This window comes from Paramormyrops kingsleyae, chromosome 19 (assembly GCF_048594095.1).
Source record: "Paramormyrops kingsleyae isolate MSU_618 chromosome 19, PKINGS_0.4, whole genome shotgun sequence".
Classification (NCBI taxonomy): domain Eukaryota; kingdom Metazoa; phylum Chordata; class Actinopteri; order Osteoglossiformes; family Mormyridae; genus Paramormyrops; species Paramormyrops kingsleyae.
In genome coordinates, this window is record NC_132815.1 from 13,536,737 (window position 1) to 13,552,669 (window position 15,933).

A 15,933-nucleotide genomic window follows, 5' to 3' on the forward strand; every position below is an offset into this window, starting at 1 on the left:
CTCGTCACAGCACCCCTGAGAAACTGTGATTTTTACCACAGTACGGTGGCCTGCGGGGGACAGACAGCATGCCATCTGTCTGCTTCCCAAGAATGTGAAATTAAACCAAAACATTCAGATTTAGAGTCTCAAAGAATCAATAACAAAGAATGATGTTCACTCACTTCAGTCGTTATAATTAAATAAATACAGTTCAGAACTCCGGATCGAATCCTAAAAAGTTCGAGTTGTGATCCAATTTTCCCCATGAGAAATAATGGAAAACCAACTCATTGGTTCCCGGCCCCAAAAAATTACACTTAAATATGTTTTTTTTTTAGCATTTAAACACAAAATGCTAAAATAAAAAAATTAAAATAAAACAAGAAGAGCATATATTGTACTAAACACATCTAAGCACATTTATCAAAACAGTAATTTGTAAAGTAAGAAAATAAATGTGTCCTGCCCCGATCGTCCGCTCCTTTCGTGTGCCACGCCCACTCGTTAACCCCGCGTGGAATCCTCGTGTGATCAGCTGTTTTTGGTTGTTGTCATTAGTCCTCTATATTTCGTCCGCGTTTCAGTTTGTTTCCCCAGTCCGGTCATTGTATTGTCCGTCTGCGTTTTGCCTGTAATACAAGCTTCACTGCCGCTGGGTGAGACTGACCAGGCTGGAGCCGCGTCCCACCTCGGATCCGTCTCGGAGGTACCGAGAGGAGATGTGCTCGGCCCGCGTCAGGTACTCTGCGCATCCCACCTCGGATCCATCTCGGAGGTGAGGTACCGAGAGGAGATGTGCTAGGCCCGCGTCAGGTACTCTGCGCGTCCCACCTCGGATCCGTCTCGGAGGTACCGAGAGGAGATGTGCTAGGCCCGAGTCAGGTACTCTGCGCGTCCCACCTCGGATCCGTCTCGGAGGTACCGAGAGGAGATGTGCTCGGCCCGCGTCAGGTACTCTGCGCGTCCCACCTCGGATCCGTCTCGGAGGTACCGAGAGGAGATGTGCTCGGCCCGCGTCAGGTACTCTGCGCGTCCCACCTCGGATCCGTCTCGGAGGTACCGAGAGGAGATGTGCTCGGCCCGCGTCAGGTACTCTGCGCGTCCCACCTCGGATCCGTCTCGGAGGTACCGAGAGGAGATGTGCTCGGCCCGCATCAGGTACTCTGCTGTCTTCTTCTTCACCGCCTCCCTCCGCGTGGGGCTGGGGTCACCTGGGGCACCAGAACAGAAACAGAAAATCAGCCCCCCCACCCCAAAACACATATCTATATCGGAGACCCAACACAGATAACAAGGGGGGGCAATACCAGCTCAGGGGATGGACACGGGTACCACGATCAGCCACTCCTGATTGGCAGGTACGCAGCCGGCTGTGAAGCCAGGGGGTCGGGCTCTGAAGCCGGGGGTCAACCCCATCACCACACAGAGGACACGTGAAGAACGAACCCCCTAAAACCAGACCTTCTAGAGGACCCCCTGACCAATGACCAGTGAGGACCTGGCCAACTAAGGTGGCTTTACAGCAAAACAAACTCCTCTACAGGGAGCGGGAGAGAGGATCCCGTTCTGGGAACAAGGCGGGGCCCCTACCGAGCAGAATCTCACTGCGCACCGACACAGCGCAGAGCCACAGAAGAAAGTCCCAGTCACACGGTGAAGCAAGAAGGACCCCCCCTCTCAGCACAGGAAGCCCCCAGGGGAGAGGAGAGGAGGGCAGCGTGGACCTTGAGAGGACGCCCCCGAGGGCCCCAGCATGACAGCAGCTCCGTCTCTTCCGACCGCCCCCTAATTACCCCACAAACTATTTGCACAACAACACAGGAAAACATCTGCGTAAGCGCCCAATTAACGCGTCGGGGTGAACGAGCGCGTTTCTCCTGCAGGTTACGCTGCAGCAGCCGTAATTATGCCATGCAGCAGCGCCGCTCTCAGAACGTCTGATAACATGCATTATTTTCAGATGCGAACCAGGCTGGGGGTGGGGCTTGCACCCACAACCCTCGAGGTGTGAGGTCATAGTGCTACAACAGTTAATCAACCAAAACAAACACTTGATGTTGTGCTGCCATTTTCTCCCCCTAAATAGTGTTTCTCATCAGGGTGAGCAGTTAAAACACCAACATCATTCTAAGATTCAATTCATTCAATTCATTGTTCCTACATGCCATGGAAGACTTAACCAGTGACGCACCGCAAACGGACCTAGCGGCACCGCGAGGGGTCCTTAAATGTAGATTCATGGGAAACAGCAGGTGCAGGACACAGAGACAGTCACCTAGTGATTTCACTAAGAGCAGCATTCGCAGCAGACATCCCTCAAAGTCTGCCTTATCAAAACTCAAACTCATCCTGCCTATAATGGTCGTCCTCTGATATCTTGTCAGGATGTGCAGCCCCATAACAACACAAAACTCAGGATATTAGAATCTGAAAGTACAACGGTTTGAAGGGTTTAACGGAAGTGCACCAGGGGGGAACGTCCGTTGCCTGCCTTTCCGGTCCACAGACTCCACCTGACTGGATAGAGGGAGGGACGTCGCCTCCTGCTGGCCATCCAGAAGAACTGCGAGGCACGAGTCAGCTCCATGATCACTCCGGTTCCCTGGCAGCATTCCGCACTTGCCTGAACACGCCCTGAACACCGCAGTACTGCTGAACATTGCTGACTACAGCAGGCAGTGCGACACGCCACTTAATCTAACCAACCGGAGCGCTAATTTTACAGAAACGTCCCCCCCACCCCCACAAAATCCCACAACAGGATATTCCCAGTTCGGAGCCAGGATCAGGAATGGGGCAGGCCCAGGAAGCAGGCGGTCCAGGGGAGATCTCAGACACTCCTACCCAGCACATTAATATCACATGGGGACTAGTGGGAGATTGAGTGGCTCCAGTACCTTGCACACCCTGGAGCAGCAGGTCCACGCCACTGCGGTAGAAGGAGAAGGCAGCCTGATAGTCCTGCTCCCCCTCCCTCTGCACTGCCAGCCTGATCTGCTCACTGGCCCTCTCCAGATAGTCCTTCTTTCCCGCACGCGGCCTCAGGGCACTGGGGAAGACCGCCGCCCTGCTGGCCCGGCTGGATTCCACATCCTGGGAGTCGTCCGGCAGCTGGGGAAGCGGCGAGGGGCTAGAGCCGCGGGGTGGCTTGTTCGGCGAGTCCCCGTCCGAGGCCATTCCATCGTCCACGTCGGCCAGGGAGTCCGTGTCCACCAGCAGGGAAATCAGATCGCTGTCGCTGGAGATACCTGACAGAGTCGGGGACATGGGTCACTCTGTGTCCACCGGCTGCAAAGAATTGACAGTGCATGACTAAGTATTTCCAGTAGGTGGCAGCACTGACTTTCACAGAGCGGTGGTCAAAGAAGAAAGAGTAGAAGAACAATAGTTGTAGTTATGGATGCTTTCAATGAGCAGCTGAGTGAGGACTTGCGGAGGTTCCCACACGTATATAACCCATCATTGAAGAAGCACAAGTATTCCTGTGTACAAATTCATTCAGAACCTTCCATTTACCAAACTAGGCTGTGACAAAACACATATTTCTAGAACATTCTCCTACAGCTTCCAGCTAAAACTTCACGGAAGGCACTAAAATGTTTCACAAAGTCACCCAACTATTTATCATCTTGATTCTGAATCTTCATTAACATATTGGAATGAATCTTCATTAAGATATTGAAAGAGGACTATCACTTTATCCCAAAATGTGCATCAGGAGACATGGGCGGATTCAAAGGGCACAGCATCCTTAAATTCCTATTCAGTGACGAGCCGCAAGTCTCCAGATGTCTGCTGGGGGATTATCAGATTAGAAATTAATCAGATTGAATGGTATTTCCAGAGCAGCCCCACCAAAGAGATGGATGATGTTTAACCAGATCTAGGATGCCCCAGTGCCCTCGGTGTGTGTGTGTGTGTGTGTGTGTGTGTAGGGGGGTGAAAACCTGGTGAAAATAATTATAGCAAGAACTTCCCATGCCCGTGCAACAAACATTTTTCATCCAACCCTCAGGACATAAGCCAAATTTGACAATTGCACCAGCATTGCTGGAGCATTTGGGAGTTAAGGGCCTTGCTCAGGGGCGAAACAGTGACATCACTCTGCTGGCCACGGGATTTGAACCATTGACCTTCTGATCATGAGCACAGAGTCTAAACCTGCAGAGCCACACACAGAAAACCAGCAAACACACAACTATTAACATGGCTGACTATAATGAGTCTGAAATTATATCGGAATAAGCCCTGCGGCACCACATGCCAATACGATGGCAAAATCAGACCCACATCATATTACCTGAGAGAAAATGCCCATCATGAACAACAGGGGAAGGGTGTTAGGAAGCCATTGATATGCTGGCCTTGGCTACGAAGGTGTTACACAAGTCTGTTACTGCCCAAGAACACCGAAAGGTCCCTAAATAAGCCAGGAACACAAGCCACCCACTGTGAAGCTCTGGGGTCTGTTTTTACCCATAAGGGGGTCTTTGTCCTGCTAAAACATCATTCATTCATTCATACCCACCACCTCATGAGCAGCACGTACCTCCATATTCAGAATGACTGGCAGCTGTCGAATCGTCCACCCCTCCGACGTCTTTCTGAACTGAGAACAGAAAATGAACACACAGCATACAAGTGTATAAATATCCTGTAGCATGCTGCAAAAGGCAACCCAGAGCTGCAGAATGTGCGATATTAATGTCAACATTATTATGCATATGCAACTGTTACACTGCAAGGATCGAGCTGGATTAAGGCAATAAGTTACGCTAAAACATTTGTACTCTTTTACTCTGCTTAGCAGGCTCTGCAATTTTAATAACTATTTTAATAACTGTTCCTTTACAAGACGATGTATATGTAGCAAAAAAAAAAAGTCTTAAGTTTACTGTTCATTCTTGCACTTTCTGTTTGACTCATTCATAGATTGTGCAGCAAATTTGTGAGAAATTTATCAAAAATTAGTGAGGAGCAGAAACGCAAACAAGAACTGGTCACCAAAAGACGTTTGGCTTCCGCGATATGGAAATATGTCGGATTCCATAGAGACGACACTGATCAAAAGACTGATTTGTAGACACTGTTCTCTGTCTGTTGGCTCAGCCCACGGCAGCACTGCCAACTTATTTAAGACGCTATTAGTAGATAAGTTCTATTAGGTTATAGTTTTTTTCTGGCAAAATTAAACTTTTTTGTTTTATAGATATTGTAATATTAATTAAAAAAAAATCAAATATCGCAATGTGAATTTTTTTCTATCGCGGTGTGTCCTTAATGAGGCACACTGACACGCCAGTCAAGAGCAGCAGCAAGCCGACACACCATCAAAACCCACGTTAGCATGAGTACGAGGGCTGTTTTTACGATGTACCCACTGCAAAATCCGCCTGAGATTCATCACCGTGTCCCAAGCGAGCCGCCAGCAACGAACTTGCCCGTCCCCTTCAGTTAAGTCATATGGCACACAGCAGTCAGAGGAGCAGGCCAAGGCGTCGGCCCGTGGCTCAAACAGCAAACCTGGAGGCCACCTGTGCTTTGTTTATGTTACACCTTTTTGGAGACTGATCCTCTTATAAAGCGACATGAATCTGCAACAGTGTTTTTATTATCATGTTTTCATGTAACCATGGAAGCAGGGCCTCAGGTTAGGGGAGGGACTGAAGTGCAGTTAAAAAGAAAGTAAATGTTTTTAAACCAGTTCCCACATTGCTGCCTTTCCCTGTCCCTTCTGGTAACAGAATTCCCATCAGCCAGATTCTCTCCGGAGGCAGGGACTGCATTGTATTCTGTATCACTGCCCTCTAGTGGCGCCTGGGATGAAGTGTCTCTGCGAGAACAATGCGGGCGAGGGGCACAGGGACCGACTGGCACTGCCGGATGATGCCCGTCATTTTTCTGGGTCACAGCTGCTGGAGAAACATGACCATTCCTCCTGTCTTCCCCCCCCCACCGCCACCCAAGCCTCTTATCAAAACGCCACAAGGCCAGAATGCTCCACGTGTGCCACCTTTCAGGGGGGGTTAACAGCAATAACCATAAAAATAATAATAAAAAATATATTCAAACAATTGTGCATTCAAATACTTCCCATGCAAACACGGTACACTGTGCAGGAAAAAAGGACACAAATATATTTGAGTAAATACTGAATCCTGGACAATTAATTTATGGCACAGTGATTCTGTAAAAGCCAAAGTAACACACAAACTTACAAGTAACAGAGTGGCATGGCCCAAGATTATTTTGGCCAATCAGAGCAATCTGCAAAAAATGACCACTCCCATAAAGTCCAGGGTGATTAAAAAGTCGGTTTGTGGAGCCAATGGACTGCGCTTTCCTCAGACTAACCTCAGGTTAGAGCTTATACATCTGTATGGACTGTATATACTTATATAACTGTAAATAATGTCTGATACTAAATGCACATTAAATTTAATAAACTTTAGGCTTTTTGATTTACTGGAGCCTAGCGGTTAGCACGGTAGTCTGGGGTGGGAACCCCAGCCCCAGCTCTGTGTGGGGGTTCCCCCATGCTGTGGGGGTTCCCCCTCGCAGTCCATGCGCTTACTCAGCAGGCATTTGTAAACCACACTATGTGGGTATGCCTCCATGTGCCTTACAAGTGACTGGCATCCTGTCCCGGAGGTGCCCTGTGCTTCCTCGGACATGCTCCAGGGTTACAGTGGCCCAGCACTGCTTTTCAAAGCACAGGGTCAGCCATCTATGCAGTGTCCTGAGCAAGGTTTTTACAGTTAAGGACCTTAGGGTTCCAGTGAAAGTCCCACGGAGCCACACACCATCGTGCCTGTTGTCTATGAAATACATATCCTTCAAACATAATATCTGAAGAATCCAGCTGACAAAAGGCTATCCCTCCACCAAGACATGCATGTTACATCCAGTGGCACCACAGAGCCCTCTGCTGGCCACTTTACGACCCGCAGGCCGTCCTACCTTCAGAGCTGCAGTCTGACAAGCTGTCAGCGAGGAAGTCTGATAAGGGTTCTGGCGGCCCAATGAGTTCCGAGCCGTCGTGGACCTCGCCTCCCTGGAACAGAACCAATGGTCAAGTGAGCGCTGTTTACTACACCGACTGAACGGGCGCACAGATCGTCTGTCCTTTCAGCAGATTGTGTTCGTTATGATGGGCTAATTAAACCTAGCAACAGTAACATAAACGAAAAACATAGGAGTTTCCTCCCTTCAAATTTTATTTAAAAAAATGAATGACTAAAGTTATTTGTTGTTGAGAACACTACCTCCCTGATAAGTTCATTGTATATAGTGGCTGCTGAGCTGAGCAATCTGTGTATCATCATTTAGTCATTAACTTAGCAGGGATCCTTAACAAGGAACAGCAAGGCTTTGGGAGCCACAGTGGGCGAGATTACTGCACTGTCAGTCACTGCCTGACTGCCTGGTCAAACCCAGCCCGAACCAACTGGGGAGAGCAATGAAGGCGCCTTTCATTGCCACCCCACATGCATGGATAACTGAAGTCCCCTACCTCCTTCGATCCTACAAATCGACTTAAGCTCCACCCACACCTCACTGGTGGGCATGGCAAGCAGAAGGAGGTGGGGCTTGTCCAACAAACCTTGAAGAAGTCTTCAATGTACTGGCTGCTGTAGAGGACTGGAATGTTGGCAGAGAACTGCAGCAGGTCCTCGGAGCACTGGCGCCTCTCCTCGATCACAGATTCGTCAAAGCGCCCTGCGGGGTGGCATGGAAGTACCAAAATAAGGAGTGGGGGACCATGCAGCCCCATCTGAGGCAACCGTCAGATGCCAGTCACTGACAGGGTTATACAGAATGGTGGAGTTAATATAATAATAATAATCGATACTTTATTGATCCCCGTGGGGAAATTGTCTTTACGCCTCCCTCAACTTGCTCTTTTTTGTTGTCCGCGAAGGGCAGCCACCCGTAGCGGCGCCCAGGGAGCTGGGGGTTAAGGGCCTTGCTCAAGGACCCGCAAACATACTGAGGCTGGGTTTGAACCGGTGACCTTCTGATTACAGGCACACAGGATTAGCCCACTTAGCCACACGCTGAAGGCCACACGCGAGTTTCTTTGGACCAATTAGATCCCCAGGCCAAGCCCAGCTGCTACTCTAACACTAACGGGGTGGGGGCCATTCCGGAATGCATTTATCAATTCCAGTCCAAATCAGATAGAACTGGAGTTGGGATTGGAAAAAATATGGGGAACAGTATTGGAATTGAATTCGAATTTCAGGAAGATTTAAATTCCAACTCCATTACACCAAGGTGTACCTCTTCCATTCCTAACTGGCAGAAAACTGAACACTCCAGCTGACCTTGCTTTCCTTCCATAAACCACTTCCCCGCTTTGCTTACAGCCATGTCTTATGAGGCTGCATGAGACCACGCATGTTAAAAGAAGCCCCCCCACGTGTGTGCGTGCCCTGCGGCAAAATTGGGGATCTCCCCCAAGCCACCGTTCCGGGGCTCAGAAAATTAACCTCCTCTGTTCCGAGGGGTGTAAAGCAGAGCCGAGATATGCAGCATAGAGCAAACCAACACCAGTCCCACCGACAGAGAGCTGGGGTCTCCCCCCGACCCCACCCCACCCTACACGCGGTCCTACCGAACACCTTGGCCTTGGCGAAGGGGGGGAAGAGCTCCAACTGCTGACAGAGACTGCAGTGAATCTGCCAGAGGTCCCGGTGAAGCTTCCGGAAGTCGCTGTATCTCTTCCACACGGTGATCTGAAATACAGAGAGGGGCAGGTACGTCTCCAGGGGTCCCGTCTGTTTGCGAGCCGTTCTCCCCGAGGTCCCGGGGGCGGAGTGCCCCAGACCGGCCGGGACGGGACGGCGCAGCGAGAATAAAGGGGGACGTGTGACGAGTGACAGCCCCACACTGGGACGACACCCCCGCCATGACCAAAGACGTGTGTGTGTGCACCACAGCAGCCTGCGGAACTCATCGCGCCGCACACACTATGACATCATGGCAGAGAATTAACAGCTGGACAGACAGACAGAAGAGATGCACTGATTGTTTCAGCCAAACATCGTTATCAGCCGATACAGCGACAATCGGCCATCAGCCGATGGTTAAAAATGATAATTCCCTTCAAAATGACCCATATTGCTTTGCAGACCCTTGTACTAAACAGTTAGAAAAATGTCTGCTGTGTGGAATTTATTGTTAGTGAAAATGATGTTAGAAATGCATTTTGCAAACACTGCTCTGATATCATTTAATGAAGAGGAACTACTCTACTAATAAACATTTCAACATGACAAATTTGATTGCTCACCTTAAGGTGAGGCAGGAAAGAGTATGATGAGTTTCTGAAAAACAAATCCTACAGTACTGCTGTATAACACTAGTCTGTCAGTAATGCAAAAGAAAAATTCAGTGCAGAAAGAGCTAAATCAAAAGACACTCAGAAAAGTAGAAGTCTATCACACTCGATGCTCAGCCCTTCTCTGTTATAAATGTTATAAACACAAAAGATGCCTGCAGTTATAAAATAGAGTGTTCTGGGACTGTTGCTGTATACCAGAGTTGGTGATTTTTTTTTTTACCAAAAAAAATACTTTTTCATATTTTTGTTATGTAATTAATTTATTTTTTAATTTATTTGGGGGGTGTCGGCCTTTAAACTTATATAAGCAGAACCTCCCAAACAATCAGTTTCAGCATCAGAGTCGGTTCTCGAAATAATCGGGTGCAGCAATAATAGACAGATACTGGCTAATTCCAAAGGAACATGCAGGATTACACATTTAGAAAGTATGATAGACAGTAAGAACCAATAGTAAACAACAGTAAACAGTGACAGTGGAGTGAGTGCAGGGAAACCATTGCACCACTAACATTGACCTCTACCACTAAGCACTTTAAAAATATGTCCTGTCGTTTTATGTAAGCAGAAAGGCATGAGATTAAATCATAATGTTTAAAAATTAATCAGCATGAAACTTTTTTGCAGGACATTTCAGGACAACGTGATGTCTGAAATGTTCCCCGTCACTGTTCAATCGTTTGAGTCCGGCAACACTCGCGGTCTCTGAACGAATGTGACGTCCTCATGCAAGACCGCAGCTGATAAGGGGGGTCTACAGGAGGTGCCGGCAAGACGGTGGGGAAATGAACGGGCGTCTCTTACGGCGCACTGCAATCCGGGTTTAAGACGGCTCAAATGTCAAGCTGTTTATTTTTAGCTGCTTAATTGAGCATCTCATAATCAAAATTATATTAAAATATAATATACAATAATACATAAAAATATTTTTGGTAGCAATTCCAGATTAAGTATCATACACATTAATTCCCTTCCAGGACTTGAACCAACAACCTTGCAGTTACGATTCCACGTTCTTAACCACTATGCTGCCTGGTGGTCAGAGAGGATCAGCTTCACTGTTACACAGAGTGTGCCAGCGAACTCTATGGCGTGCCAGCCGACACACGGAGGAGTGAGTGTGGGTGACTCTGTGCAGGGGGGGGGGGGGGGTACGTCACTCTCAGACGGACTGAACACAACACCCACTTTATGGTAGGAGGTCAGGGCCACAAGTGATGGAACACAACACCCCCCCCCCCCACTTAATGCCACTGAAAACATTGCTTTTCTTCTTCTGTCACTCGAGTCACACGGCTGTCCAGCGGGGGGCTGAGGTCCGGGTGACCCAATTCTCACGCGGCTGTGACTGCGAAGTCCACAATGCCAGTGTGCAGCACTGTCTCCTGGTTCTCATTAGCAGGGCCTCCCCCCCCCCCCGTAAGGCTTGGAGAGCCTCTACAAGCTGGCCTCAATTCCCAGACCGTCCACTAGGGGCAGGGTGTGTGAGGCTCCCATCTTCCTTCGCTACACTATTTAAAAGTAAAACTTTGACCATTTTTTGTGGCTCCTTTGCTTAATTTATACAGCAAGTGCTGTGAGATCTAGGACTCTTACACCACAAAGAGATTATCATTAAAATTGGTCTTTTAAAATGCTGTGTAACATTGCGGCACGATGTCCTTGCTGAGCAACAGAAGCAGTTTTTTTCTGAATCTCAACAGCTAAAGCCAAGAGCCTCCAGGAAAACCACCTTCGTGCAGAAAGCCGGCACTGGGAGGTGCCAGGACACCACCATGGCTGCGTGCTGGAAATATCTCCAACTCCACTGCAATTCCGCTCCAATTCTGCAGAGCCCCTCACTGCTGCCCCCTAGTGTCGCCTCAGACCAAGGTAATAAGCAGAGAGGGGAATATACCTCTTGGACGTCCTCCGGGTTCCTCCTGGAGATGATCTGTGGGGGAGACGAGAGAAGCAGGAGGCAATCAGCACAGACCAGCTGCAGACCACCCCACCACTAACCCCCCACAGGGCTGGGGGCCGTTGCCAAGCAGGAGACCTCCTCAGCACAAGGCCTGCTGGGACACGCTCTGCACCTCCATTCATGTGCTAATGGGCTCCACTGGTCCTGCTGAAACGCTCCCGGGAGGAGAGAGACCCCTGTCAGCCCCTGAGCCAGAGACAATGAAGACATTATACAGGGAGACGGGTCTGGCTGGCCGGGGGGGGGGGGGGCGAGCACACACACACACACACACACACACACATACATACAGGGAGACACAGACTGGGCACAGACACTCACACACACAAGGAAACAAACACACACACACACACACACGGGGGGGGGGGGGGCACAGACACACACAAACACACACGAGGGGGGGCACAGACACACACACACAAGGAGACAGACACAGACACACACGGGGGGGGGGGGGCACAGACACACACACACGGGGGGGGGGGGGCACAGACACACACACACAAGGAGACAAACACAGACACACACACACACACACACACACAGGGGGGGGTCATAGACACACAGACACACAGGGGGGCACAGACACACGCACACACACACACACACACACACACACACACAAAAGGAGACAGACACACACAGGCACATACATGAGGAGGCACAAACACAGAGAGAGAGCCGTGCTCACACACTTACGCACATGCGGTGACAGAGGCACATAGTATTCACAAATTCACAAGAGGCACCAGACCCAGACAGTGCCTGGTAACAAGCAATAACAAGTCAAACGTTTGCAGAAGTCACACCGTGACAATTCTTAAAGAAGCCGACATGCTGATACCGCAAATTACCACAGTTCAAATCGATACAAAACATTCATTCTGTCAAATTAAAATCAGGGGAATTGACCTGCCAGAACCATAGTTTAACAGCACAATTTTAAGTGAATATACAAACAAATTCTTAGTCTGAAGTGGGACTGTTACAAATTATATGGCAATGCCACCCTCTAGTGTCAAAAAAGGGTTTGAAATGAACGCTCTCTAAAATAAATGTTTTCTTTGCACAGGTGAAATACTGCACAGTGCCTTGTGTGTTTCTTGACACATCTGAGTCCCAGTCGGTTCCTTGTGTTACAACATCGGATCGGACTTATGGCGCCATCCTGCCTCTTGCGATGAGTCTTCTGCCCATTGTGACCCGACACCGTGCGAAAAACCGGTTTCAGCGTAGAGCCCGACCGGGAAACTCTTACACTGCTGACTCATCACGTATCTCCGATTAGGAGGTACCTGAGGCACGGGAGCGGCTAAAGCCGTAAGCCTCACCTAACTGGGGGTCATCGCCCACTCCCCTTGAAGACACAAGTCGCTCCCTGGGAACAACACTCAATGCGACTCCCTTGCCATGGTTACGAACGTAAAAAAAATACCCATGAGCAGCACAGGCACTGACAAAACCAGAGGAAAATTGACCTGTTTCAGAGACGGATCCATTATATTATTTAACAGATGCTTTTACACACATTTTTAAGAAAGCCGTGTCAGACAGTCTCAGGAGCAACTGGGGGTTAAGGACCTTGTTCACTGGCAGTATGGTGAAAACACTCTGCCAACTCTGGGATTTGAGCCGGTGACCTTCCGGTCACAGCTTACTGCTCTGGCCGAGTTTACGGGACCCTCAAGGCCGATGCACCCTCCAGGCTCCACGTCGCCGTCACGTTCATGTCAGACACTAATAATAGAGGCAATTCAAGGAACTGCTCCCCCGGGAGGCAGAATTCTGATTCTGCTCATTTCTGCACTTCAGTCACCCCGTCTGAGCTGCCCCACTTCCTGCCTGGTCTGTCGATACAGCAAGACCCCCGATAAGAAGACGGACATGTTACAGGTGGCACCCAAAATGTGCACGGAGGATGCAACTACATAAAGGTCATTGCATAGGTGCAGTCTCTCACCAACAAGTTAATTAATCGGCCTTCCACTCTCCATTCATAGCCAGCAGAAGGTTCCTCATTTTCTTACGGCAGAAGTGCACAACTCGAAACCCTCAGAGGAGGACAACAGGGGGGAAAAACACATACACACACACATACACACACATCAGACACTGAGCGCAGCTCATTTCACAGATCTTCAAACACTAAGTCACTCCCCCCACGACCACAGCGCGACAGACCTAAACGATCGTGTGAAGGTATGGTGTACAAGTGCCTCGCCACATGCATGCACTGACACAAGGGCAAGTTCGTCAAATCCCTCTAGAATGGGGGGGAAAGCAAGAGAGCAGACTCAGTGCGGAAACAGCTCAGATGACAGTAATAAAACTGTAATAAAGTCCTTTCCGAAGCAGATACATACATCAGAATGGTACGTGACAACATTAAATTAAAGAAGTGCCTGAAGGTTCCACCCAGAAAAGGTAAACGGGCAGTAAAAAGAAGAATGAAAATAAGCTTCTGGGGTGAGTTTCCAGAAGCGTTCTTAATGCTACGTCGTTCTTAAGTTCTGTGTTAAAAGATAGAACTAACGAACGACGTAGCGTTAAGAAGGCTTCGGGAAACTCACCCCTGGTTATTTCGATTTACATTATACTGATAGGTGATAACTCCCAAACTACATAAGTTACATGCTAAAAGGTAAACCACGTTTGAACTGTACACAGAATGGGCAAGTTCGATATTCAAGGCTCATGTGTAGATCTGCGGATTATTAATCTATGCCAGTGTCCAGATGGTCATCGGATCAAATCCTTTGGCCCGCAGAGTAATCATATCACTCTGCAGGGGAGCCGGATAAAAGGCTGACCCTACGCTCTGATCTCAAGTTTCTCTATATGTGTATCTCAAAGGAGATGGGGGATAAACAAAAGCCAAAGAATCTCTCTATGTACTCGTACTCATACTTGCACAAAGGGCAAAATTAAATAGCGTTACCGTCAATACAGAAAGAGCTGGAGGCGGGATTCAAACCCATAGCCCTGCCGGTGAGGTTACAGTGGTACTAATTTCACACAGTGCACATACATTCACACAGAACACAAGTCCTGCTGCATATGTTTGGACAGTGGAAGAGAATGAGGAGAAAGTTTGCAAATGACACAAAGGCGAGATGTCAGACTGCACTGAGCTATGGTGATGCAGACTTTCACTGTGTCTAAGATATATTCAGCTGCATCAATGTCAAAAATCATAACACAGAGATATGAGAAAAATCAGCTGTTTTCAAGACCAAACCCCTGATCTACTGTTGGTACACTCTCAATCATAATACAATAAATATGATAACATGACATCTTGTGAATTAAAACTCTGTAAACTGTATTTCAGCTTATCAGCTTTCATCAAAGGACATAAAGGATTCCATCAAGAATAATGAAATTAAATGTGTGAAAACTTCGTACATCTTGCAGGTGACGAAATTTGGTTTGACAGTAGATAATGTTGAGGGGACGACTGTATTGGGAAAGCCTCTGTATGAACTGATTTACAAAGATATGCATGCATGTCTGAATACTTTGATTATCCCGGCATTAAAATCAGCGCCTTAAAGTGGTAGCCGCACTAGTCTGATCAGATGTCGGGGCACTGGTTCAGCGGGCTCTTCTATTTAACGCCCAAATTATCTTTATTTTAATATCAGGAGTCACGTCTCCCTGGGTGATCGATCATTTCACACACTGTTGGTCGCCCGCCTCCCGGCACCAAAGACCCCGGTCAATCCAGATGTCAGTGCGGTGTCAGACACACCGCCAGCAAGATTATCGGATCGCCAAACACGGACACAAGCTGGACATCGGAGCCGAACGGTTCCCCCCGCACGGCCAAGTAGGCAGTGTTATCGTGAAATCAGCTAGCATTAGAAGCTGCGCTTTGATTTAGGACGGAGAAAGACTGGTGACATTGCAGAGCAAACGCCAGCAAAACCATAAATGGGGCGGGGGGGACAATAAACACCACAGTTTAAATTTACGAAGGAAAATCACCACGGCGCAGATGAATGTTTCCCGGAGCTTGCGGCTTACCCTGGCGGTGACTTTGTATACGGTGTATCCCTTCTTGTGCCTTTTGGGGTCGGTGACTGTGTAAAAGCGTGCAAGCTCCCCCCTCTCCCGCTGCGATATCATTCTGATCGCGGGGAAAAGGCCAGCTGCGCTACATTGCTGTCGTCCTGCCGTAGGCTCGGAAACCGCCGCAGCGTCTCCGCCGGAAGTCCCGCCCCCGCACGCTACTCACGCACACAGAAAAAAAACTACAATTCGACGCCAGCAGTACGCACGGCCTTCCCCCTTACGTAAACGAAGATGTGTTTGTTGTGGAATGTGGTGTTGAGCGTTTATGTAGAAGTTTGGGTCATATAAAAGCAAAAACAGCGAGAGACATCGTATTAAATACTTAAATGACAGAATTTGATGCACTTCTAAAGTGTCTACCTACAAAGAATGAAACTGAAACTGAAAAATTAGTATATTGTATTACACCCTTAGAGATGTCAAGGTCAAAGCAAATAAAATCACCTTCTGCTCCAAAACAAGTTAAGATATTCAAAATATTTTGATTTCAGTTATCTTTGACTTTTTACAATTATTACATTACCAAAAAAGCAGTGGGTTGGTACCCCGTCTGGCGTTATTCCTGCCT

At 48.4% G+C, this 15,933-nt stretch overlaps 1 protein-coding gene across 2 annotated transcripts in view; it reads right to left on the minus strand.

Annotated features, from left to right (window-relative positions):
* rps6kc1 (ribosomal protein S6 kinase polypeptide 1) overlaps positions 1-15,509 on the minus strand; it is a 46,540-nt gene extending 31,031 nt beyond the window's left edge. The window contains exons 1-8 of one of the 2 annotated variants that reach the window (XM_072702488.1): positions 15,318-15,509; positions 11,226-11,261; positions 8,600-8,720; positions 7,586-7,701; positions 6,943-7,036; positions 4,532-4,591; positions 2,880-3,230; positions 1,090-1,193 (exon numbers count right to left, since the gene is read on the minus strand). In XM_072702488.1, coding sequence (XP_072558589.1) covers positions 1,090-1,193; positions 2,880-3,230; positions 4,532-4,591; positions 6,943-7,036; positions 7,586-7,701; positions 8,600-8,720; positions 11,226-11,261; positions 15,318-15,419 — 984 coding nt within the window. In that variant the 5' untranslated portion in view covers positions 15,420-15,509. The remainder of the gene's footprint in view (positions 1-1,089; positions 1,194-2,879; positions 3,231-4,531; positions 4,592-6,942; positions 7,037-7,585; positions 7,702-8,599; positions 8,721-11,225; positions 11,262-15,317) is intronic. The other variant, XM_072702489.1, reaches the window with a different exon arrangement.
* Between the last annotated feature and the right edge of the window lie 424 nt (positions 15,510-15,933).